General features: G+C 40.0%; 1 protein-coding gene across 2 annotated transcripts in view; it reads left to right on the top strand.

Moving 5' to 3' along the window:
* Positions 1 to 25,454, top strand: part of LOC306754226 (vasorin-like) — a 29,186-nt gene extending 3,732 nt beyond the window's left edge. Inside the window, exons 1-2 of one of the 2 annotated variants that reach the window (XM_079238157.1) lie at positions 21,156 to 21,223; positions 22,992 to 25,454. In XM_079238157.1, coding sequence (XP_079094283.1) covers positions 23,013 to 25,139 — 2,127 coding nt within the window. In that variant the 5' untranslated portion in view covers positions 21,156 to 21,223; positions 22,992 to 23,012 and the 3' untranslated portion in view covers positions 25,140 to 25,454. Of the gene's footprint in view, positions 1 to 21,155; positions 21,224 to 22,991 lie in introns of those variants that run through there. The other variant, XM_079238156.1, reaches the window with a different exon arrangement.
* The last annotated feature ends 6 nt before the right edge of the window (positions 25,455 to 25,460 follow it).

Here is a 25,460-nt window from a genome sequence, read left to right as displayed (position 1 = left end):
CTTTGAATATCATTTTCTTTTATTTAACTCCAGCAGTGTTTCTCTGACATGAGCTTATAGACTATTTGCACAGGTTAGTTAGTGAGTGTTCCTGTACAGTTTCTCTTTCATTGGATGTTGAAATTTGTTGAGGTTGTAAGATCATAGTGAAAACGTCTGTGCTGAGCATTGGTGTTCTGTGTAAAATATGATCCGTGGTGCTGAGCGTTTCGCTCATAATGTTGCTCTTTAGGTTCTTGAATTTTCTCGGTCTGACACGGTCATTTAATTACAAAATCTGATTATTGATTATTTTTTATATGAAACTTTAAATTTTCTGTTAAATCTGTCAGTCAGCTGGATCCATTTATAGGCAAAGTTTTAAAAAAGTTGATTTCAATTAAGTACTTAGTTAATTTTTAATATTAGAGGAAATATTTTAATGGTATTTTATACCTAATCTGCCTTGATATGTGTCAAAATTGAATTCTAAATAAAGAGTTTGGCCTCCTATAAATCAAACTTCACTTCATAAATGGGACCCGGCCCACCACAGCTATAGATTTCCTGCCCTGTTAGTGTGTTTCGGTGCTAGGACTGCTGAGAGTACATTGTACATGGATTTGCAAAACCCAGTGTGCTGTAAATGAGTTTAGATTAAGCTAAATTTGGTTTCTGTTTTCAGTGCTATAAAACAGCTCACCTTACATCTTTACAAGCTTCCTTGACACCAGAGGAATTCTAGACTTAAACATCACACAAGAGGTTTAGACTTAACATGCTCGCCCAAGGGGAACCTCTACTTTCTATAGCTGCCACCCTGCCTCTTTCTCTCTACCCCCAAGCATGGTTTAGGGGTTGTTAGTCCTTTACTAACCCATGAAGCATGTCCTTAAGTACCTCCCCCATCATCCTCACAGTGTATTGTATAAACACAGTGGCTCAGTGTAGCAAATGCATATTCTCTGTTACATTCCTCTGTGGTACCAGGAGACACCACGAGAGAAAGATGGCTCCAATAGCTGATCTATGATCAGATTACCCAGTGCAGAAATTTCAGTGTAAGTTTACAGAATTAATTAAGCTTTAAAAAAAATCTAAAATGCCTCCCTCAGTTCATGTCCGTCAATGCAACAGTGTAACAACATTATAGATACCAACAAAGTGTTCTCTAGAAATTATTTTTCTCGGAATATGAAGCCAAACTTTCCACGTATCAGGACATGTTTTTGTTCCTATGATACAGCAAATAGAGCTGTGGCTTGCACTGTAAAGAAAGTTTTTTTTTTTGTTTTGTTTTTTTTTAATTAAAAAATAATACCTAATGTTCTGATGTAACACAGAAATAACAAAGCACACAATAATCTACAAAACCGCAGCTGTACATCTACCTGAAGGTGTAAGGGTCGGTGTGAATGGCAATACGGAAGTAAGCGTTTGTAGTAAATTCAAGTAAACCCTTCCAACCCCCCCCCCCCCCCCCCCCCAAACACACGCACACACACTTGGCCTCACAAATCACTTAAAAAAACAGGTCTGAACCTGAGGTAGTCTGAACAATCCAAAGACACAACGGGTAAGATGAGATGAAGTTTAACAGGCAGAGGACAACAGGCAGTGACCTGCAGGTGTAGCAGAGGTCGCCAAACGTGGAAGGTCTGTCAGTGCACGATTTCCTGGTACACCGATTACACATGTCAGAGCCCAAATAAAAATGTAAACAACTTGGCAATGTTGGCACTAGATTTAGTGAGTTTTTAAACCCTTCTAACAACTCTTTAAAAAACAAACAAAACAAAAAAAAAAACTAAAGGTAAATCTAGCGACTTTTTATGGTGTCATTGGAAACTTTTGGAGTTCCAATGACACCATGATCACTCATGTAAACACACATGTCATTTACATGAGTGATCAAAGCAGATCTTTTCTTCAATATTCTTAATTTAGCAAGATGTTATTTTGTGGAAGTAAAGTTAGTGCAGTCACAATCTCCAAAAACTAATGAAGTAGTATTGATGACTAATTCTAAATAGAAATTCAAGGATATCAATAAAAGGCACTTGTGGTTTAGTCACAGGACATGAAAGTAGCTCTCTAAATATGAAGTCTTGTTGTAGGTCTTTATCTGACACAATGCAAGTAAAGCAGGGTTACAGGTTTTTTTTTTTTTTTTTTTTTAATGAATGATGTTACCCTCCTTATGTTTAGAATGTGAATATAACGGTTCAGGTTAGCAAATGACTATGGGTTGAGTTGGAAATGAGGTCTCTAATTGAGTTGGAAAGGAGGTCTCTAACTTTGTGTGGCAATCATTACTTATCTTACTGCATGTCTTGATAATAACATATGTTTTTAGGAGGAGAGACCTAGTAATCAATTTGAATGTAAGGTAGCTGCTGCAGTTTTTAGCGGTAATTTATTGTGCAATAAAATAAGGCAGCTTACCTTAGTCTTATTACCAAAGTAGCATCAGTTTATTAGTAAACACAGCTGTTGACAGTTTATTTAGCTGCCAGTCTCGGCATGCTGTTTGCTGGCTTAAACAGACTGATGAAAAGCCTTACTGTTGTAATTTCTAACCAAGCAAGTGCCATGTCCACAGAGTTGCTAGCCTGGATTTGTGCTAATGTACAGCTGATGCAGGAAAGTGATCAGAGTTGCTGTTAGGTTAATTAACCCCATGAAATGTTTCCTTAATTATTTCCTCTGCTTCAGTAACCAGTGCCTGTTAATAAGGTGAACAACACAGGATTGCGTTGTAACTGTTAACTGTAACACTTTTACTTTTGTCAGTAACTAAGACTGTAATGCATCACTCTTTAAATAAAGTAACTCAGTTACCATTACCTCATGATGCATTTGACTCTTAATGGCTTAATTTAATGAATATTGGCTGGCAGCTTTGTGCTTCTTCCTGTATACAGTGGTGATGCAGGATGTGGAGTATTGCTATGTCCACTTGTTGGGCTTGTTTTTCTGTGTAGTCGCTTGTGAATTTTGCAAGTGGTGGGTTGTTGGGCTTGCTTTCTTAAGTGTAGTCGCTTACTAATGCTTCCTCTGCACAGTACTGCTTAAACCAAAGTAATAGTTCAGAACTTGTGTTTGGCTGACGATGATCAAAAGGGAGGTCGAGCTTGTGCCTGTTTTCCTCCTGTGTGTGCTGTTAACTTGTCTCAGGTATGGTCTGCTTTGGATTTGACGGGGGGATTCGCACCAGGATAGTTCTGGTGACTCGGTTCAATTAGGTTGGAATTTCCAAAGAATTTCACACTTTCCATTGGTTTGGTTTTGTTCAAACTCCACACTCAAGCAGACCAAACTTTCTGGACAACCCTAACCCTATCATATAGTTAAAACAACTGCATGCAACAGGGCAAGCAAAAACCAAACACTGCAAAACACAAGTATGAACACTAACCACATCAGAATGGTCTTAGTATTCATACTGCACCACGGACCAAACGGCGGCCATATTGACATGCCCTTAGTCTTTGATTTAAAAAAAAAAAAAAAAAAAAAAAAAAAAAAAATCTGAAATGGACAATCACGTGTTTTTATATATCAGAAAAGTAGGATCAGAAGTTATCTCACTGCAACCCTCTTGCAAACTTTGCACGTTAAATTTAAAAAATTTGATGCAAATACCAATTATTTGGCTGGAACTCATTGTTGGTTGTGTTTGATTGTGCCAAATAGAGATATAATAATTATTGTGCAAAATGACTACATTTAGATTTCATTCATAGACGAGAGGAGAAGCTATTAAACAAAACTAACGTAGATGGAATTATAAATTGGGGGTAGCCCTTTGTGTAGAGGCTCCCTGAGAATATCGTTTCCCTATCTGGTGCACATCTGGTGCAAATGCACCTGGCCATTCAACTTCTTTTAACTGTTACAGGGCAAATAGGGCATGGGTGAGGGTGGTTGTGGGTGGGTGAAAGGGAATGTGTATGTGTGTTAGTGTTTTATCTATTTTTATCTATTTTGATGTAAATTGTTGTATAATGTAAAGCACTTTGTATTGTTTTTAAGCACGAAAAGTGCTATACAAATAAAGTTTGATTTGATTTATGTGTGTATATATATATATATATGTGTGAGTGTGTGTGTATATATATATATATATTTATATATATATATGTATATATATATATATATATATATATATATATATATACATACACACACACATAATTTTTTTTTTCAGCAGTTTAGCCAAAGGCTTAACCACAGCTGTCAAAATCTTGTTTTTAAGATCTCCATTATCTACCAGTCTTTGTTTCAAAATCCTAAAACTGAGACATTATTTATTAAGTTCTGTCAGTCATGTGCTTGGTATTAGTACATTAATAATTGCTGCTGGCTAAAGCAAGACACTCCATAAATACAGACAGACCATTGCAAGTCCAAAACAAGCAGTCAGGGATTCAGTTAACTACAGAAATGTTATTTTATACCTCTGATGAAGCCAAAACACGCCACCCTCCTGTCAACAAAACAGATGTGATATTTTACACAAATTAGGATAGCAGGAATTGAAGGAGGACATTCTCAGGCTCAAATATAGAATTAACTTATGTCTGTGTTAAGTCTTGATTCGGTTGATGGCTGGGTCACAACTCTCTGCTCATCTAAACTAAGCTGCTATTATTCAAATGCATAGAAATGTTTGCTTGATCACAATCTCCACAGATATTAACTTTAATGCAGAAGAAGTAATGTCTGCCCTCCCAAAATACACACAATTAATTTTTTAAAATGTATAATTTTTTATTTTCCATGGAAGAGTCTCATATTGTGCTAAATCCAGCTACGAATCTGGTAAGGGCATGGGAGTTTTAATCCCAATGATATTAAATAATTACTGCAGTTATTGGGTCATCAAAACATGTGACTTCATCTATATTCAGCTGGACCCCTCAGTTTTTAAACGAATTAGATAACTGAGTCAGAGCCAAGAATATTGACATTTGTCATGCAAAATATTTTTTTTCAGAAAGGATTGTGTGGACCACATAGCTCCTGCAAATTGTTGAGTCAGTGCAAGAGGACTCACACACGTTACAGATGAATAACAAAACAACAGAAAGCGAATAACCAATAAATGTACAAGATGACTCAGCGTGGTCTCTAAACTGGAAACATATGTTCAATATTTTAGTAATTAGCTTGAAAACTACACAAAATACACTCTACATTCCTTTGTTCCTACCATGCTCATACACACTGTGTTTACAGTTGCTTCATGCTAAAGACTAAACTAATTCATAGCAGATGTGGTCTTGATGTGATCAGAAACTGTCTGTGTATTTTGTTGACAGAAGTCCAAGTGTACAAAGTTCTGCTTCGTGGTAAAGTAAAACTAAGTGTAAAGCTAAGTAGGGCTGCACGATTATGACAAAATAATATTCACAATTATTTTTATCAATTTTGTAATCGCTATTATTAATCATGATCGTTCATTGTTTCTGGAAAACATGTATTTTTAATGCACCACATGTAAACAGCCTACGTGGCAACTCTACATACACAACACACACACACACACACACACACACACACACACACACACACACACACATATATATGTTGATTTATATAAAAATCTTTGTTACATCTTCCACGAGAAGCTTCATCTGCAGCCGGGAGCGATCCCTGCTGGCGGCAATGTCTGCTTTTTGTACAATAAAGGTTATTTCATATTTAACAAGCAACTTTGTCCGCGGCAGATTGTGCACGCGGCAGGGTTTGTGTATTATCACACCACATGTTGTAAAAATGTTCGCATTTTTACCACCTCGATCAGTTGTTTAATCAAAAGCATCTTACCGCTTTATGCTTTCCTTGTTAACCACGTCCACCTCAGAAGTCCAACCAATCCCTCAATACTTAACTGGTATTGAGGGATTGGTAACTGAATCATCAAGCTTGTTCGTGTTGTTGTTCTCTTTGGTTTTAACCATCCATCCATCCATCCATCTTCTGCCGCTTATCCGGGGTCGGGTCGCGGGGGCAGCAGCCTAAGCAGGGAAGCCCAGACTTCCCTCTCCCCAGCCACATTTGCCAACTCTGCGGGGGGGATCCCGAGGCGTTCCCAGGCCAGCCGAGAGATATAATCCCTCCAGCGTGTCCTGGGTCTTCCCCGGGGTCTCCTCCCAGAGGGACGTGCCTGGAACACCTCACCAGGGAGGCGTCCAGGAGGCATCCTGACCAGATGCCCGAGCCACCTCAACTGGTTCCTCTCGATGCGAAGGAGCAGCGGCTCTACTCTGAGCCCCTCCCGGATGACCGAGCTCCTCACCCTATCTCTAAGGGAGAGCCCGGCCACCCTGCAGAGGAAACTCATTTCAGCCGCCTTCTTCCACTCTGGAGTTGCTCATGGTGAGAGGCGCCGAGCAGGTGTGGGCATTCTCATCAGCCCCCAGCTTGGTGCCTGCACGTTGGGGTTTACCCCGGTGGATGAAAGGGTAGTTTCCCTCCGCCTCCGGGTGGGGGGACGGGTCCTGACTGTTGTCTGTGCTTATGCACTGAACAGCAGTTCAGAGTACCCACCCTTTCTGGAGTCCTTGGAGGGAGTGCTGGAGGGTGCTCCTTCTGGGGACTCCATTGTTCTGCTGGGGGACTTCAATGCTCACGTGGGCAATGACAGTGAGACCTGGAGGGGAGTGATTGGGAGGCATGGTCCTCCCCCTCTGAACCCAAATGGTGTTTTGTTGTTGGACTTCTGTGCTCGTCATGGATTGTCTATAACGAACACCATGTTCCAGCATAAGAGTGTCCATATGTACACCTGGCATCAGGATTCCCTGGGCCGCAGTTCAATGATCGACTTTGTAGTCGTATCGTCGGACCTGCGGCCACATGCCTTGGACACTCGGGTGAAGAGGGGGGCGGAGCTGTCAACTGATCACCACCTGGTGGTGAGTTGGCTCAGATGGTGGGGGAGGAAGCCGGTCAGAGCTGGCAGGCCCAAACGTGTTGTGAGGGTCTGCTGGGAACGTCTGGCTGAGTCCCCTGTCAGAGCGAGCTTCAACTCCCACCTTCAGCAGAGCTTCGAACATGTCCCGAGTGAGGCGGGGGACATTGAGTCCGAATGGGCTGTGTTCCGTGCCTCTATTGCTGAGGCGGCCAGCCGGAGCTGTGGCTGTAAGGTAGTTGGTGCCTGTCGTGGCGGTAATCCCAGGACTCGTTGGTGGACACCAGCAGTGAGGGATGCCGTCAAGCTGAAGAAGGAGTCCTATCGGGCCTTCTTGGCCTGTGGGACTCTGGAGGCAGCTGATGGGTACCGGCGGGCTAAGCGGCATGCGGCTTCGGCTGTTACCGAGGCAAAAATTCGGGCATGGGAGGAGTTCGGCGAGGCCATGGAGAAAGACTTCCGGACGGCTTCGAGGAGATTCTGGTCCACCATCCGGCGGCTCAGGAGGGGGAAGCAGTGCTCCATCAATACTGTGTACAGTGGAGGTGGGGAGCTGCTGACCTCAACTCGGGACGTTGTGGGTCGGTGGAGGGAATACTTCGAAGACCTCCTCAATCCTACCAACACGTCTTCCCATGAGGGAGCAGAGCTGGTGGACTCAGGGGTGGACTCTCCTATCTCTGGGGCTGAAGTCGCTGAGGTGGTCAAAAAGCTCCTTGGCGGCAAGGCCCCGGGGGTGGATGAGATCCGCCCGGAGTTCCTTAAGGCTCTGGATGCTGTGGGGCTGTCCTGGCTGACACGCCTCTGCAGCATCGCGTGGACATTGGGGGCAGTACCGCTGGATTGGCAGACTGGGGTGGTGGTCCCCCTTTTTAAGAAGGGGGACCGGAGGGTGTGTTCCAATTACAGGGGAATCACACTCCTCAGCCTCCCTGGTAAGGTCTATTCAGGGGTCCTGGAGAGGAGGGTCCGCCGGATAGTCGAATCCCGGATTGAGGAGGAGCAGTGTGGTTTTCGTCCTGGTCGCGGAACAGTGGACCAGCTCTATACCCTCTCTGGGGTCCTGGAGGGGGCATGGGAGTTTGCCCAACCAGTCTACATGTGCTTTGTGGACCTGGAGAAGGCATTCGACCGTGTCCCCCGGGGGCTCCTGTGGGGGGTACTCCGGGAGTATGGGGTACCGGACCCCCTTGTACGAGCTGTCCGGTCCCTGTACGACAGGTGTCAGAGCTTGGTCCGCATTGCCGGTAGTAAGTCGGATCCGTTTCCGGTGAGGGTTGGACTCCGCCAAGGCTGCCCTTTATCGCCGATTCTGTTCATAACTTATATGGACAGAATTTCTAGGCGCAGCCGAGGTGTTGAGGGGATCCGACTTGGTGGCCTCAGGATTGGGTCCCTGCTTTTTGCGGATGACGTGGTCCTGTTGGCTTCATCTGGTCGTGATCTCCAGCTCTCGCTTGAGCGATTCGCGGCCGAGTGTGAAGCGGCTGGGATGAGAATCAGCACCTCAAAATCTGAGACCATGGTCCTCAGCCGGAATAGGGTGGATTGCCCTCTCCGGGTCGGGAGTCAGGTCCTTCCTCAAGTGGAGGAGTTTAAATATCTCGGGGTCTTGTTCACGAGTGAGGGAAGGATGGAGCGCGAGATCGACAGACGGATCGGTGCGGCGTCTGCAGTAATGCGGACTCTGCGCCGGTCTGTCGTGGTGAAGAAGGAGCTGAGCCAGAAGGTGAAGCTCTCCATTTACCAGTCGATCTACGTTCCTACCCTCACCTATGGTCATGAGCTGTGGGTCGTGACCGAAAGAACGAGATCTCGTATACAGGTGGTTTTAACCAGTGCTACATTATCATTCATCTTGGTGCTTCTTCCTCTTTTTTTATGAAACCTGTTCTGTTGGATCTTTATGGTCTCAACTGGGCTGTGCTAGCTTTCAATCGATCAGCATTCAACCAATGTATAACATCACCTGAAAAGCTGTCAGCTTGTTGGAGGACTGCACATCTGTCTGGTTGCACTGAAAACACAGCTGTTTGCAAGAAGAACATCCATGCACATCTTGGTAAAAGTATATTTAACAAGCCCTTAGGCTTCTTCACAAGTTTCCTGTTTTCTCCAGACATGGTTATCTCTTTACTTGGATATTTTGTAAGAAAATTGGCCAAAACTGCAAATGCAATAACAGTATCCTGTTTTTTGTAGCCATATTTGTTGCTCAGCAAAGTCTCCAGATGATGATTAATGATTTGTTGAAAGTTTCACATTTCATAGAAATCTTTAAAACAATCAAAAATAAGATTGACACGACTTTCTCTTGTGACATTTTTTACAATCCATTGAATGGAATTTTGTTTTGAAAATTGAAATTTAAATGGGTTCAAAATATTTCCATTAGGCAAATCACTCATGTTCCGGTCATATTTTATGCTGACAGTGAGCTGTCATCTTGTCCCTGGAAGATTGTGCTTGGGTTAGTATGTATGTGTGTATGTACTTTCCATCCATCTGCATAAACATAACACCATTTTTCTCCACATTCCCTCTCCAAACATCCCTGCAAACCCCCAAGGCTTTTTTCAGAGTCGTGTGTCAGTGCCTGGTCTGCAGTGGAGCGTGTCGTTGCCATTCCTTCACGTGTCTTCATTGCGGAGTCCAGTTTCACCACACAGTGTGCAGCGAGCCTTGCGATTTAACTGCAACCATATGGAATGGTGTGTTTGTGAATAAAAAGGAGCAAAGGAAGAGCTTTGTCACAGACAAGGGTTGTATCAGTAGAGTTTCTAAAGTGCCGAAGAATTATTAAAACCTGATCCATAATTCTCCAGTAACTGCACTGTTGTCTGGTATTTCTTATCGGCATCATGCGATTAGCTGCAGTGTTCATATTTTTAGCTTAGGGTAATGACTTTACAGTGTATTTTGTTGCTGTTTTTTTTTCTTTAGTTCTGTAATGATCATCATAAGCAGTCTTGCTGGATTTTCCACACAGTGACAGTTTTAACTGATTATTTTAGCTTATATGACTAAACATGTATTAATTGTATTGACACTGCTTGAACTAATCAGTAAATTTTAAAAGGTACAAACTAGCTGATACGGTTATAAATTTCTAATAAATTACTCAGTTTATATTCATTTTGATGTGTAACAAGAAGCTTTTTAAATAACAGCATCTGTAGTTGCTCAATTGTGTTACTATCTTTTAAAATGTGAGATTTTAACTTGAATTTGTTTTATTAAGTGTTGTCCAACTTAACAGCCACTCTATACGTTGTGTAGTTTCCAGTTGAACCTCCATCCCATCCCAAAGGAGAAAAAAATAGAAACTGAGTAAGGCAGACAGAGTGTTGACCTGACCTTTTAACCCTAAGCGACTAAATCATTGGTAGAACATTCGTTCATTCTACACACTCATCCCATCCAAAGCAGAGCTGTAGTGAGACCTACGCCTGTTCTAGCCACCCATCACAAAGACAAACAACCATGCCTCCTTCTCAGGGGCATTTTAGAATTAGCAATTAACCTTACATGCAAAGTCTTTGGACTGTAGAAGAAACCAGAGTGTATAAGTACATTCTACACAGAGACCTGAGCCACAATTCAAGCCAGGAACCTTCTTGCTATGAGGCAACACCCTTGTGCAGCCCAGTAAAACAACTTTGTTCTTCTTCTTCTTTTAAACAAAGGGAATTATAATAACTGTGTCTTCACTTTTGATTCAAAATAAGTTGTTTCTTTTTCAAGGGGTGTGCTCATGGATCTGATTTCTGTTACTGTTTATAGTAAAGCAAGTGCCAAGCAGGGTGAGAGTCTGGCTTCTATCATGATTAATGGTCTGAAGGAGAGATAAGCATCCTGACTTGTGTGTGTGTGTGTGTGTGTGTGTGTGTGTGTGTGTGTGTGTGTGTGTGTGTGTGTGTGTGTGTTTTTTCATGTATGCATATTATCATGTCATCACTCTTGATTCAAGCTATTTGAGTTTCAGTAAACGCTGTGGAGAGAAACTGGTCCGTTTTGATTCATCAGTCTAGGTTCTGCAACTTTAAAATATATTTTTATTTTTCCTGGCAATGACATCTTTCAACTAGTGCAGGAAAAACTTTCTTTAAACATAAATTAGTTCCATATTTCCTTCTCTTGCAGTAACAAAGGGTTCTGAACAGAGTCGACCTACCAAGACACATTTCACTTGTCTGTCGTTGCTTTCGTACTGTGAAATTATGTCAAGAGAACAGGCCTGGTCCTGTAAACTCGTCAGAGCAGACGGCACGGTGCGGCACCACAAAGAGTTAAAAATCAGATCTTCTGTTCTTGTGAATAATGCAGCCTTTGTTTCTGGGTCATGAACCACTCAAGGTCAGTGACTTTAACCGAGCCAAACAAACACACACACAGTTCAGTTTGCACTAATTGATTTCTCTTCCACCAAAGACAAGAATGAGCCTGTGTGTGTGTCTGTTTACTTTAAAGGATCTGTCAGGAGTCAAAGTAAATAGATAAGTGACAAAGTAAACACCCATCCCACACAGATGCCAAAATAACATCCTTCTCCAGGAATATATTCCACTCAGTTCACTGATTTTAGAAGGTGAATTCGTTTTCCAAATATAATCCAATCATAATGACGTATGAATGTGTGTTTGTTCTTTCTGGCAGTTCCTAAGAGGTCTCTCAGCAGTAAATCCTTCCACACACTGGGTTAATGAGGTGATCCAGCTGCAGGGGATGGTTGCTAGAGGCCTTTGGGTCTGTTTAAGTTTCTTTCTGTGCATGTGTGTGTGTGCAAGAAATTAAGTCAGTGTAGCACCCGCAGCATTCATTATGGTGTGAAGTCATGTTTATATGGGCAAATTGAATCTTGAGATGTGGGATTGTCAATAACGACACTGATTGTTGCTGATTTTCTGGAGCAAGTCTGCCATGCGTGTAAATTGCCAGTGCAAATTACTTAGTAAGTTCCAAGTGGATACAGAAATCCCGTGATAGTTCCAAGCCCTGGTCTGTTGCTGTGGATGAGCCTGTGGTAATTTCAGAAATGGGTTTTGAGGACATTTTACCTCACATTTTATATACTGCTTTACTTATAAGGGAAATGATCAGTTGTGAAAATGCCCAATTTTATTTTATTTATTTATTTTTTATTTACTTTTTGCCTGTATATCATTTAGAAGCACTTTAACAAAGTAGTGCAGCAAGGACAAGCCTTGTCAAGCCAATAAAATGATAGTAAAAATAAAGAAGAATAATGTAAAGGAGAACCATTGTATCTCTAATGAAAGTAAATAATTAAACAAAGTTGGAGTCATTGAATCAGAAATTGAAAGTTAAAAGCACATTAGAGCCACACATTTTTTGCTTTGTTTTCTTTTCTTTTTTTTTTGTATTTGTGTATCTTACTTTTGATGTTGTCATTTTTAACATTGTAAAGTGTCTTTGGGGGTCTTGAAAGACTCTGTTAAACTATTATTATTATTATTATTATTATTATGTTTTCAGCCATTAAAAGTAGGGTAGGAGATATTTTCCAGGAGCATTTTTTAAGTATAGTACTTAAAATTCCCTTCACACTCTGATTGCAGCCAATTAATTAAATGTATAAACACAAAATAAACAAAAAAAAAAACAAAAAAAAACAATACAGTCACTAATGCAACACACAAGAATGAAAAAAAAACGCCATCTGATCATTTTAACCAGCCCATTCTAAACAACTTGGACTGTGATATGTATCAAACTCAACAGCTGTTTGTCGCTCCGCTCTCAACACCTGCACTGCATAACATGTTTTCAAAATGCAATGCACCTTTTTGATGCAAAATGCTGTTTTATGCCAGATAAACTGTTAAAAGGAAAATTGGGAGAAAGGAGAATAAAAAATAGTCTGAAGATTGTTGTTTAGGGTATCACTAAAGATTACAAGAAAGTCTGGCTGCTTGAGAGCCAATTTTACACAGATAAGGGGTGGATCAGTTTGTCTCTACTGCACATATGAGTACAACTACAGCTTCCAAGATAATCCTGGGTGTAAATAAGAAGTCTGGTTACTGTCCTGCTATGTGCATTGATGGGCTTATTGTAATTCAAGTCGGTAGTGTGTACGCAAATAGAGTCTCTGATTACTGCTTTGACCTGACTTCTGTGAGCACATGCATGGATCTAGTCCAAAATTAGACGTGGACATTTACGCTCTGCTTAATTGACTCATGCTGTTTGCTCCAGAAGGAGTATGTGGACCAGCAAAGGGTCAGTGAAGATTAGATTTAGTGTTGTTTTTTTCTTTTCCTGCAATGTGTATATATGGTAGAATGAAAAAGAGTTTTACATACAATTCCTGTTAAAATGAGGCAATTGTGTTGCAGTATATGTTTGGACATGTATAGTTCCAGAGGGGAGGCATGTAGCACCCCTTCTCCCCAGCCAAACCAGAATTTGGAAACTGACAGCTGAGCTTAAAATGCATTAAAGGCCACTGTTGGGTAAGGCTCCCTCAGGCAATTATCAGTCAGTAAAAGGACCCGAAGGTGGAGAAAAGGATAGATGGGTCAATGTAAATATTCAGGAGATTGATTAATGGTAGTGATGAATGAGGTGCATTCGACATGAAAAGCTAAGTTAACACAATAATAATGGCATGAATATAAAAACAATGCCAATCGGTTTGTTTCGTTTCTCCTGTGAGTCAGTGAACTTTCCAGATGTGAATAGCTCATTAAGATAAGATAAGCAACAAGTGATAGCTGGCCCGGAACTGACAGACCCAATGGGGGTTGTTCTGAATTTCCCCGTGATTGAGGACTAATAACATACTTCATTGCTTTAGGGTGAACAGTCATCATATTATCGCTTCAAGAGTTCTATTCGAGCAAAATCTTGAACTCAGGCTGGCATGTAAGAATAGCTCACTATACACTTTACTCACCTCTAGATTTAGAAATGCAAAGTTATGAGTCATATCATACAATAAAGTTGTCATAGATTTGGTCATTACTGGATTCGCTAATTTTAAGGAAATAGTGACCCAGTACACTGCAATAAAAAAACTTGTCAGATGCACCAAAAGGTTTAAGCAGCTGCAAGATTTGTTACTGACCTGGGAGGTTTACAAGCAAGTAGTATGTATAGGTGTAAAAAAAGGAGTATGTGAGTCTGACATGGTTGTATCAGTTGCCAAATACCTGCAAGCACACCTGTGTTAAGCTGACTGAAGCTAGTGCGGTTCCTGGTAAAATGTTGTGATGGCCATGGTATAAAATTTTCATTTTAATTTAATTCTCAAATGCCAGATGCATTCGCAAACACTTCAGGAAAAAAAAATCTCAACAATGAAGACTTGGTTTCTTTATGCATTCAAAGAAAACTTCCATAAATGGCTGTAGAGTTGAATAGATACTGGTATTGGCATAGAAAATACTTGCCTATCCTGCCTAAAGTAAGGGGATTGTGACAGATGAGTACTTTTGCCTAAACGCTATTTGATATCATGGGATCACAAGTTAGGTATGCAATCTTGCTTGGCAGTTGTCGAGACTGTAGGTGGAGAAGTAGCTGCATGTAAGTCACTGTTGCACTAATATTTAGCATTAGCATCATATCAGAAAATTGCCATTATTACTCATTTCCCACTCAAAATCCCACTAGCAGGAAACTTGCTAAATTTAACACCAACAGCCTTATAATGCATTTGCTACTATCATATTGACAAGTTTGTTTAAAGGGACATTTTATAAGAATTACTCCCATCTAACACTGAAATCATGTATTGCATTCAAATGAATAATACATTCTCAGGCTTCACTATTTTAAACAACTACTGCAACAACGGGAGCCGGCGTGTATCAAAAGGCCTTGACAACACTGATATCAATTATTGTTCACTCAGGTGAAGAAGTTTAAACATCTGCTTTTAGTCTCTACATAGCCTGACTAAAAGCCAATAGGAAGATTTTATTAGCAGCATTTTCTTTGATGAAAAGCTGGCATTAACGTGACTTTGAATGCTACTGAAATCACGTAAACATCCACGTCTGTAACAATGAGGCTGGTGTGTTTTAGTAGAATCTACTCTTATGCTATGTAAGCAAGCTACGCTGTTCACAAAACTAAATGAAAAAAGTTAGCTTTGACCACAATATATTACTCCAACAACTGGAGAGCTGAGTGGGTCTCTCTGGCACTGTCTTAAACTGGTTCAAAACACACTTAGAAAACAGGAGGTACTTTGTGTCAAAAGGGAACTTTACATCTGAGCAGACAAAAATTACATGTGGAGTTCCACAAGGATTGATCCTGGGGCATATTTTGTTTAATGTCTATATGCTCCCCTTGGCACAGGTCATACAGAATAACAACATTAGTTACCACAGCTACGCAGATGACACACAGATTTATATTACAATGTCACCAGGAGACTGAGGATCTGTACAGGACCTTGGTAAATGCATTAAGGAAATTAATAACTGGATTTGCACAAACTTTCTTCAGTTAGACAAAAACAAAACTGAGGTGATTTTCTTTGGAGCCAAAGAGAAATGGCTACAGGTCACCACAGAGCTTCATTCTATACACCTAAAAACCACCAACCAGGCCAGAATTCTAGGTGTAGTGATGGACTCCGACTTAAATTTTGAAAAACACGTTAAGGGAATAACAAGGTCAGCTTACTATCACCTTAAGACTATATCAAGAATGAAAGATCTGATGTCACAGCAGGACCTGGAAAACCTAGTCCATACTTTCATCTTTAGTCAACTTGATTACTGTTAACAATGTTTTTACAGGTCTTACTAAAAGATCTATTAGACACCTACAGCTAATTCAGAACTCTCGCTGCTCGCATCCTCCCTAAAACCAAGAAAGTGGACCACATCAGTCCAGCTCTGAAGTCGTTACACTGGCTGCCTGTCTGTCAGAGGATAGACTTTAAAGTTCTGCTGCTGGTCTATAAAGCTCTGAATGGTTTTGGACCAAAGAATGTCAGAGACCTCCTGTCCCATTATGAACCTACCAGACCCCTCAGTTCATCAGCATCTGGATTTTTATCAGTTGCTAGAGTCAAAACAAGATATGGAGAAGCGCCATTCAGCTTCTATGCCCTTCATGTCTGGAACAAACTCCTGGAAAGCCTCAGATCAGCTGAAACACTCAGTTTATTTAAATTGAGGTTAAAGACCCTCTTGTTCTCAGCTGCATTTCAGTAGTTTCAATGCAACGTTGTTTTGAGTTTATTTCAATTCCATCTCTGCATGTTTCATTACTTAATGTTAATGCTTTTCCCTTGCTCTCTTGTTTTCTTGTTAAATTATGCTTCTTATTTTCTAACGTTTTATTTTCTCTGTAAAGCACTTTGAATTAGCCTCTTGTTGAATTGTGCTCTATGAATAAACTTGCCTTGCCTTGCCCCTAAGCTAATTTAGGCAGTTAAGCTGATCTGTGGTGCAGGTAAAGATTTTGCGCTGAACTCACAATGTACTTTGTTTTGTAGTCCACTTCCTGTATTTTGTTTTCTCAAAACAGAGCAAGACTTGAGTTTGCTTCTTTGATCTGTATCAGAATTCATTTTGCGCATTCACTTTTCCCTAAATGAAATGGACTTTCCATGCAAACAGACTCGGATTCAAATGAAAAGGCTGATATGAATGCACCCTATCTCTTTGTTGGTGATGGTGAAAAGGGCCCCAGCGCTGCCGCTGCATATGCATGCTCCTTCATTTTTCTAAATGACAACTGAACTTTTTTTTCCAACTTGCCAGGGGTAGCAACCCTCTCTCGCTGAGCTTCTTCTCCAGCATCTTAATCACTGCGCTGACTCACAGGGAAAACACATTATTCCACATTAGTGCTATTTGTCCCTTGATGGCGACTCTAGTTTCCAGGTAGCAGACTATCAGCGCGTCCTTACCAGCCCACCTGTTCTATGTATAGATAAATCTAAAATTTTTTGCATATGAGAATCTGGCAGGTTATACGCAGAGGCCATGATACACCAATAACATCATATATAGAAATGTAGACATGCATTTTTGGCCAGTAAATAGCAGAAAATGTTACAAAAAAGTTTCTGAACTTATATTCATGTGTATTGATGTCTTCACTGCATAAACCTTTAAGTGGTCATATTCATAAACTGATTGCAAGGAAAACAAAAGAGCAAGAGGGTTCCTGGTTATTCCCTCCTTATAGTATGTATAATGATACCTAGACAGTATACCCAATTAACACCAAATTTCCCACATATGATGGAATAGAAACTACAGAAACTATGCAGTTCTGTAAAATAAAAAATCACAACTTCACTTGGTAAACACATGCATATCTAAATGATTGTAAAGGCTCAATTAAGTGTTTTTGACAGCTAATAGAAACAATAATAAAATTTTGCAGTGTAAGTACTGTTGATCACTGAGAGTCTAATTAAAATATTTAAGCTTTATGTGTCATGACTGGTGGCACTTTGTTAAACGAAGTTATTTAAATCAGGCATGGAAGGTCTATAGTCTTCAAACAAACTTAAACAGGCCTTTAAAATTTAGAAGAACAAACATTAGTTTTTTCAACTGAAGATGGAGAGGATCACAATGCCTAAAATGTTAATTTAAATTTTTAATTTGTAGTCCAAGTCTGTTTTGAATCACTTTCTAAGAAAGGTATTTTTTCCTAACCATAAAATAGGCAAAAAATAAATATATTGTGTTTTGTGAAGTCACACATGCGTCAACATTCTCTAAAGCTGTAGTCAAACACTAACTAATGAACAGCAACAGCACACCTAAATTCCTCCTTGCATATTTGTCATAGCTGCAGAAGCAAAACAGCATCACACTATCACTAAGATCTCACTACCCACTCAATTATGTCTTATTGTTCTGAGTGAATGAAAACATGAGGACACAAAGTGATGGATACCAAAAGTATTTGACAACTTTGCATGGACCACACCTTTAAATGCCTGAACCTTATGATGTTATTTGTGCGAATGCACTGTTTAAACTGAGCTGCAAGACATGTTCATCAACATATTTTCACATACAGAGATGGTTTGGCAGACTATCTGTCTTCTGGTATATTCAAATGAGAACACTGAGTGTAAACACACAATCCATCAATTAGCAATACTCATTCTGGACAGTGAAATCATTGTTCCCTTGATATTTTTTAAAATTCAGCCAGCTGCATAACTGTTTTGGACTGGTCAAGAATATCTTAACAACTGCTTAATGGACTTCCACAAATTTATGCACACATTATCAAGTTTTCACTGAGAATATCTAAACATAGACATGATGGATGAACAATATGCTTTATACAGATGTTTTGTAGTTCCCAGACGATGGATTGCAATGCCTTTCGCGATCCATGACTTTTCCTTAAACTGAAATAGAAATATCAGAGAAAACTTTGGATAGATTAACATAAAATGCGGTGAAGTTATTCCCAGTTCAAAAAGCCTGGATTATAAAATTTTTCACAGTTCATCCAGCTTGTCATCAGGACTGAGACTTGAGTTTACTATGAGTTCAGTATTGATATTTTATTGTATTATCTACTCTCCTACATTCATGCAGCATGTGTGCATGCATTCCTGTGCAACAACACACATATTCAGGGTGCCCTTGATCTGCTTACACACTGCCTTGGTTTGGGGTGAGGGGGACACTAATAGTTTTAAAAAGATTGAAGTTGAGCTGATTTTGCTGGTAAGCTTTTCAGGCATGAGGTAACCGGATATTTCATTTGTAGGAGTTTGTGCAAATATTTCATGTCCTCCTTTTTTTCCTCAAGGGGAAAAAAAAAACTTTTACTGTACATGAGCTCTGCATTTCTTAACTGAATCTCTCTCTTTCATCTCTGCCTCAATAACCCCCTAAATTAATAATCTTGGAAATCTCTATTGGTTTCTTTTAATTAATTTGAAGATGCTAAAGTGATAAATAAACTCAAATCTGAAGAATCTTCTTAATATGTCAAGGTACACACTTGATTAAAGACTAGACGATGAATCCAGACTAAGGAGAAGCTTGCCTAACCTTTAGAAATAGTGACCTATTTAACTGAACATTAAACTTTAATGATTAATTCTGTGACAGAATGAGAGTAAATCTCAGTATTTTGGACACAGGGTGATACCTTCCACAACCCTCACAAAATTGTCCCAAGTCTCCCAGGAAAGAATGCAATATGAAATTTGGAGTTACTTTTCAGTTAATCATCCATGAAACTAAATAGCACCATTTGCAAAATGGACTGCTTTAAAATTCCTGAAACTTAAGGAAGTCGCCATAAATGCTTTGCTTTGAACAACGTTAAACCCACAAATATGACATTTGATGTTAAGATCCAACCAGTATGCATTCTGCTCGGTTTGGTCATTGCGCAGAAATGAAGTGGTGGAAGCAGTGGCTCGTTGTAATTCATTCCTGCCAAACATGCTTCTTGCAAATATCTCATGTGGTGATGTGGGTGGATAATGAATGTCAACTACAGCACGCATGACTACAGACATGGTTTCAGACAGTAAAGGACCTCTGTCTTTTATAGAAACTCCCCACATGGACTTTGTGCTTTATAACTTTACAGAACTATGTATAACAGAGTAAAGGTAAAGATAATAGGGAAAAGACATATAGATAGCACATGCAGTCCTAAATTAACAGTTAAAATACCAAGCAGCAGTTGTGATGTTAGATTTAACTGCAGATTGTGAATAAATGTAGATGTCAGATAATAACCATTTAAACAGAAAACTTTTCCTTTTTTCTTTTGCTCATTTCATCCTTTCCTCTTTTCACATTATCTCTAACAGTGTTCTCTTAGCTTCCCTCTTTTGCTACCTTTCTGTTATCACAGGGGAGGATGAAGATTTATGTGGGCCTTTCATTCTTTTTCACAGTGATGGGTGGCAGCAATGAATTGTGGGTAACATAATCCAGCTGTGCTGTAGATCCTGTTTTGGAGTTGGTGTCTGCTGGTGTGAACATGTGAAGGAATGTGTGTGCATTCATGACTGTGTGCTGTGCAGGTTGCTTGTGTGGATCTGTTTCTTGTCATTTTGACTGTGACATTTCTTATTTATCCTTACATGAATAGCTGAGCATATACAATGCTGTGATGTTTTACTACAGCTAAAAAAAATGTCAGGTTTGTTCATAAACCTTAAAAAGAGCTAAAAACAATTAGTTTTATATCTCCAAGTTATAAAATGATCTGTGACACAGGACTGATGATATACAGAATATAAGTCTACTTGTTTTGTGGCTGTGGTTATTAAGATACACGGCAGGTTCATGGCTGGTTGATGCGAGTACCTTGTCATTATCAATCAACAGAGGGGGGCAGAATGTCTAAAAAGAGTCACTCTGTTCCTAAAATAGTCATGAAGAGATGAAGCTGTAAGCTTTCCTCATTTCACACCTAGTTGTTCTCAAAATCATCTAAAAGATGAACCATATTCAAATACTACCATTCTTCTACACAATAATAACCAATAATGACGAAGTTATTGGCTTGCAATTCATAAAATCAACATAGATTACACTATCTACTGCTTTGAATTTGATAGGTATCAGACAGAAATTGTAATATGAGTTGTCTGTAAAGCAAAATATCAATGGAAGGATTCATCTGTTGTGTTTCCTGATTCAACGACACTGCAGTAAGAACTATTGAGTATATCAGTAACATGGGATAAGGGAGCTATAGTACTCACTGAAGGAACATGACTAACTCACGTCTTTTCACATGAATCAGAGCAGAATCAGCAAGTTTTAATGACCAAGGCTGAATTTGCAGTTATACACTTTGAAAACAATATAGTTGGACCTCTGACACCCATAGGAAATGGAAAAGGAGTAGGAAATAATTATAATATTGGCCCTTTAATGGCCACATGCACTCTTTGGTATTGAAATTGTATTTCTTTATTTTTTTAAAGAATTTTATTTTGGAACAATTGGATACTATATGTGTTAAAATTTCATGTCATGTGGCTGTCCATTAAAGCACAGCATTTTACTGAACTAAAGGAGATGTAGATGGGTTCAGGTAAAGGTTAAGGCCAGGGCTGGGTGTTGTTGGTAAAGACTATGACTATGAAGTGTGAAATGACATGAAAAAAGAAAAACTTGTGTTTCTTGAAGTATTCACATGCCATCTCATGACACTATGCTGTCTGAGATGAATGATTAGTTTCTTTTCTTGCTCATTCTGTTTTGACGCTATACACAATTATCATTCCACTCTTCTTCTGTCATCAGATCATTAACTTAGCCCGTGTCCCAGCAGTACAGTAGAGCCCTTTAAGGACTGGCAAGCAGCTCCACTGCTCTATAAGTAAGTGGTTGTATAAACAGAAAAATCTGAAATCCAGAGCAGAGTTTCTTTTTAACAAGACGTCTACCCTAAACAAAGCAACCTTAAGCCCCTTCATACTAGAAATATTTAGCCATTGTTGGAGCATGCTGTGAGATGTTTTCATTGTGTTCATTTGTATGGTTTCTGTTTGTACCTTTATTTCTAAAAATAATACTGCTGACAACTTCTCTCATCCTCCAGGTTGATGTGACAGATTAGTTTGGTGACATATTATTGACAAATTTTCAATTTTGACTCACAACTGCTACAATTTAAGAGTTGAAAAAGAAAGAAAAACAGTTGTTCTGTAAGAAGATCTTGTTTTTGACATTTGCTTTTATCTTAAGCAAATCATACTGTCATTTTCAAATTTTGCTCAAAACAGAAAGAGAATTACTAGAAGGACTATAAAAGGAGAGAGACTTATAATAGATCTAACCCTTAGGGCTTGGATAGGTCAGAAACCAGTAGTTAACACATAATTTTTCCTTGCCATTACTGGCTTGTCAATGTTATTGCCTTGTTGCCACCTTTTTATAAAACACAAAGAAACATTGGAAACATGCTGGCAGCTGGTATTGAGCAATAATCAATGCATGTCAGTTTGTGTTCTGTCAGTCATGACATTAGCAGGTTTTAGTTTTGATATTGCTATTAGCTTTGGCCACATCTGGCTTAAATAAGCAGCACATACTTGAATTAACTTTTTCAAAAAGAGGATTTTTTATTTAAACTCCTGTCCATGACTGGGACATTCCTGCTGTTTTATTATGTCATTACTTTAGTAGCATCTCTAACCTTCCTGTTTTCCTTAACCTTTGGGTCCAATCCTCTTTGCATCTTTAGAAAGCTTATTCAGAGAATATAGAAAAGCCCTGGCACCACTGACAGGGGTGTATCATATGTTGTTAGATAAATGGGGATAAATAAAGATCCGGGGCAGATATGGAACAAAAGACATGGGGTCTGAGGTGTGTTGCTGAATTTAATAAAATATCTTAGGTTTCTCCTCAGCCCCCATCTCAGGAGTCTTGAAGGGGGCAGAGGTGCAAGAGTTAATGACACAAACCAGGTCAGATGAGGGAGGGGAAGGGGCAAAGTTTAAAGAGGGAGGATGAAAGGAAGATGTGTGGTGAGAGAAGGACACAAGTAGAAATTATGACAAATAATTCACAGCTATGTAGTCACTTAAAACAAGATGCCATTTATGTGAACACTTCACATAAAATTTGTTTTTTAAACTTAAGATTTGGTCAAATTCGGTTCTAATTAAGTTCATTTAAATTTGTGTTTTTATCATGGTCATACATGAATTTCAGGTCATGCCTTGATCATCAAGTTTGGTCATTGTCTGAAGTTACCCTTAAGCAATATTTAGAAAAGCAGAGAGAATGTATAGAGGGGAAAACTCAAAAGTACAAAAACTTATCTCAAGTGGGCAAAAGTAACCTTTTGCTTGGCCTGCATGCAGTGATTTTAGGAAAATCAAATTTGTGCATGTACCTATGCAGTTGTATTTTGTTGTATTTCCATTTCCTTGCTCACTTTTGACAACAATCATATGGATTTGTACAATTAAAAAACAAAAAATAATGTCTAAGTGGAAAAAAAGACATTACAATACCAAAAATCTAATAACCTCATGTCATAATGTTAATGTAATTTCAATTTCAATATTTGTTTTAAATATTCATTAATCAGATTGTGATTAACACCCATCTTTTTTCTCTTTTCTTATGTTTTTCAGAGCTGCAAGTCTGACATCATCATGTTACTTTGCTTCATGCTTTTCTTCCTCGCTTCTGGTGAGGTGTTTTCCTTTGACTGCCCAGAGGACTGCTCCTGCCAGAATGAGAATTCAATATTCTGCATTCATAGACACTCCAGCACTGTACCCCATGTCCCTATAACTACCCAAACTCTCTACATATTTCAGAATGGTATTTCTACCTTATCCCAAGATAACTTTAAAGGCCTTGTGGAGTTGGAGTTGCTAGATCTGAGCCAGAACGACTTGGTAGAAATTCCAGATGGGGTATTTGAGATGCTGTCAAAACTGAAGAACTTAGACCTGTCTTCCAACCTTATTACTCACATTTCAAAAGACAGTTTCTCTGGGTTGGTTCAGTTAGAAAGGCTGTACCTCCATGCAAATCGGATTCAAAGTATTCATTTGGAAGCTTTTGAAGGTTTACAGATGTTACTGGAACTCAAGCTGCAAGGGAACCAGCTTATTTCCTTGCCAACACTTAAGTTTCCCGGGCTTCTTCTTTTAGACCTTAGCAACAATAACATCCCAACCCTGGGACCCACAGACCTCCAGACTCCCCATCTTGAGGCTCTTAAGTTGGCCTCATTAGGACTTACCTCTATAGACGAAGATCTCATCGCCTCACTGAAGAATCTCCATGACCTTGATATATCACTAAACAAGTTACAAGAAGTCCCTCAAGCCCTGAAGCAGGACTCCCTTAAGGGGCTGATGAAACTAAGCCTGGCTGCCAACCCACTGCCTGAGCTGAGAGTGATGGACTTCCAAAAACTGGTTGGACTTCAAGAATTGGATCTCAGTGGACTTAATCTGCAGGGGTTTCCTGAAAGCTTTTTTGAGACTTTCCCAAAGCTGATGCATCTGACAGCAGCCGAAAACCCATTCAACTGCCTATGTCCATTAGCCTGGTTCCCTGTTTGGCTAAAAGAGAAAGGAGTGATTCTTGGGAGGCCTGAGGAAACCAGATGTCACTTCCCTCTAGTCAATGCAGGGAAAAAGCTTTCAGCTCTTGAGCACAAAGACTTTGGATGCCCACCAACCACAACAGAATCGATTGGTTCCTCTATCACAAATACACTTGTTCCACAGATTCCAACAACATCACCAGAAACCACCCATGCCTATGCTATTCCTCCACCTCCACCACCCAGTGAAGAAACCATCTTCTCAAAAACCGATAACTACCCGCTTCCACCAGAAACTCCAGTCTCCCCCAGCTCGAACAGTAGGGTGTTTGAGCAGCATTTCTGCCCTCCAAACATCTGTCTCAATGGAGGTACTTGTAATTTTGACACTCTGGGACAGCTCAGTTGTTTGTGTCCCTCAGGGACTTCTGGCCCTTATTGTGAAAATGTGGATGAGGTTTCTGAACCACTGCAACCCTCAGCAACAGAAGTTTTGGTAGTTTCCCCTGTGATGCCTGATCAACTTGATGCCATAAGCTCACGACAGGTGACCTCCACATCCATCCTTCTTGATTTACATCGCTTCATTGAGAGACGGCCACATATCCGTGGCATCAGGTTGACCTACCGTAATCTCTCAGGGCCTGACCGCCGACCCATGATACTGAGTTTACCAACGTCCTACCCTGAATATACTTTGCGTGGTTTAAGACCCAACTGTACCTACTCTGTCTGCGCCAGTCCTCTTGGAGAAAGAATAACTTCAAGGAGTAACAACTCTGTGGAAATGGGGGCATGTACAGAGGCTCGCACGGAGGGAGTTCCTGTGACATCACTGGAGCCCTGGGTGGAAACAAAGACCTCTGTGACCTACACCCTCATCTCAGCTCTGGCTGCCCTTGCACTGGTGCTGGGATTGGCTGTGGTGGCTGGAACAATCATCTGTCTACGGAAGAGACGACAGGCAAATGCAGGAATGGAGCTAGAGCTGAGCCCAGCTGATCCTGACCCCATGGAGTTGGAGAGTATAAAAGCTTGCATGGAGAATGGGTTAAAAGGTAAAATTCCCCTTAAGCAGCCTGACACTGGTCTATGCCAAACCACTCAGCCGCCTATATTACTGCAACAGAATGGTGGTTTAGATTATGAAGCACCATTAATGCAAGGTCACTGCCCATCAAATAACAATTTAGCATCCCTAAAACCATCATATTTCTGACACTTAAGCATCTTTTATAGAGTTCCCATAAATGACTTCTTGATCCTGCTTTAACTCACTTAGTGAAAGTACCCTTAGCTCTAATTTTCATTCCAATATCAGATGTCCATTATTTGAGAAAGGGCACTTACTATTCTGTTTTTCTACTTAATGACAGAACAGAATGGATGATCTGTTTAAGAGACATTAAATGATGGATTTTGGATGACTATATATTGGAAAAGAGCTTAACCACTGTGGGACGATGAAGAGGTTGTGTGTTGAAGCCATCAGTTTGGTGGTGGTAAACCTAGCCAAGTGATTAAATTAAGTGCAATCAAT

The sequence above is a fragment of the Telmatherina bonti genome (assembly GCF_933228915.1).
Source record: "Telmatherina bonti genome assembly, chromosome: 3".
NCBI lineage: Eukaryota > Metazoa > Chordata > Actinopteri > Atheriniformes > Telmatherinidae > Telmatherina > Telmatherina bonti.
Note: the sequence above shows the minus strand (reverse complement) of the source record. Positions and strands in the feature narration are given on the sequence as shown.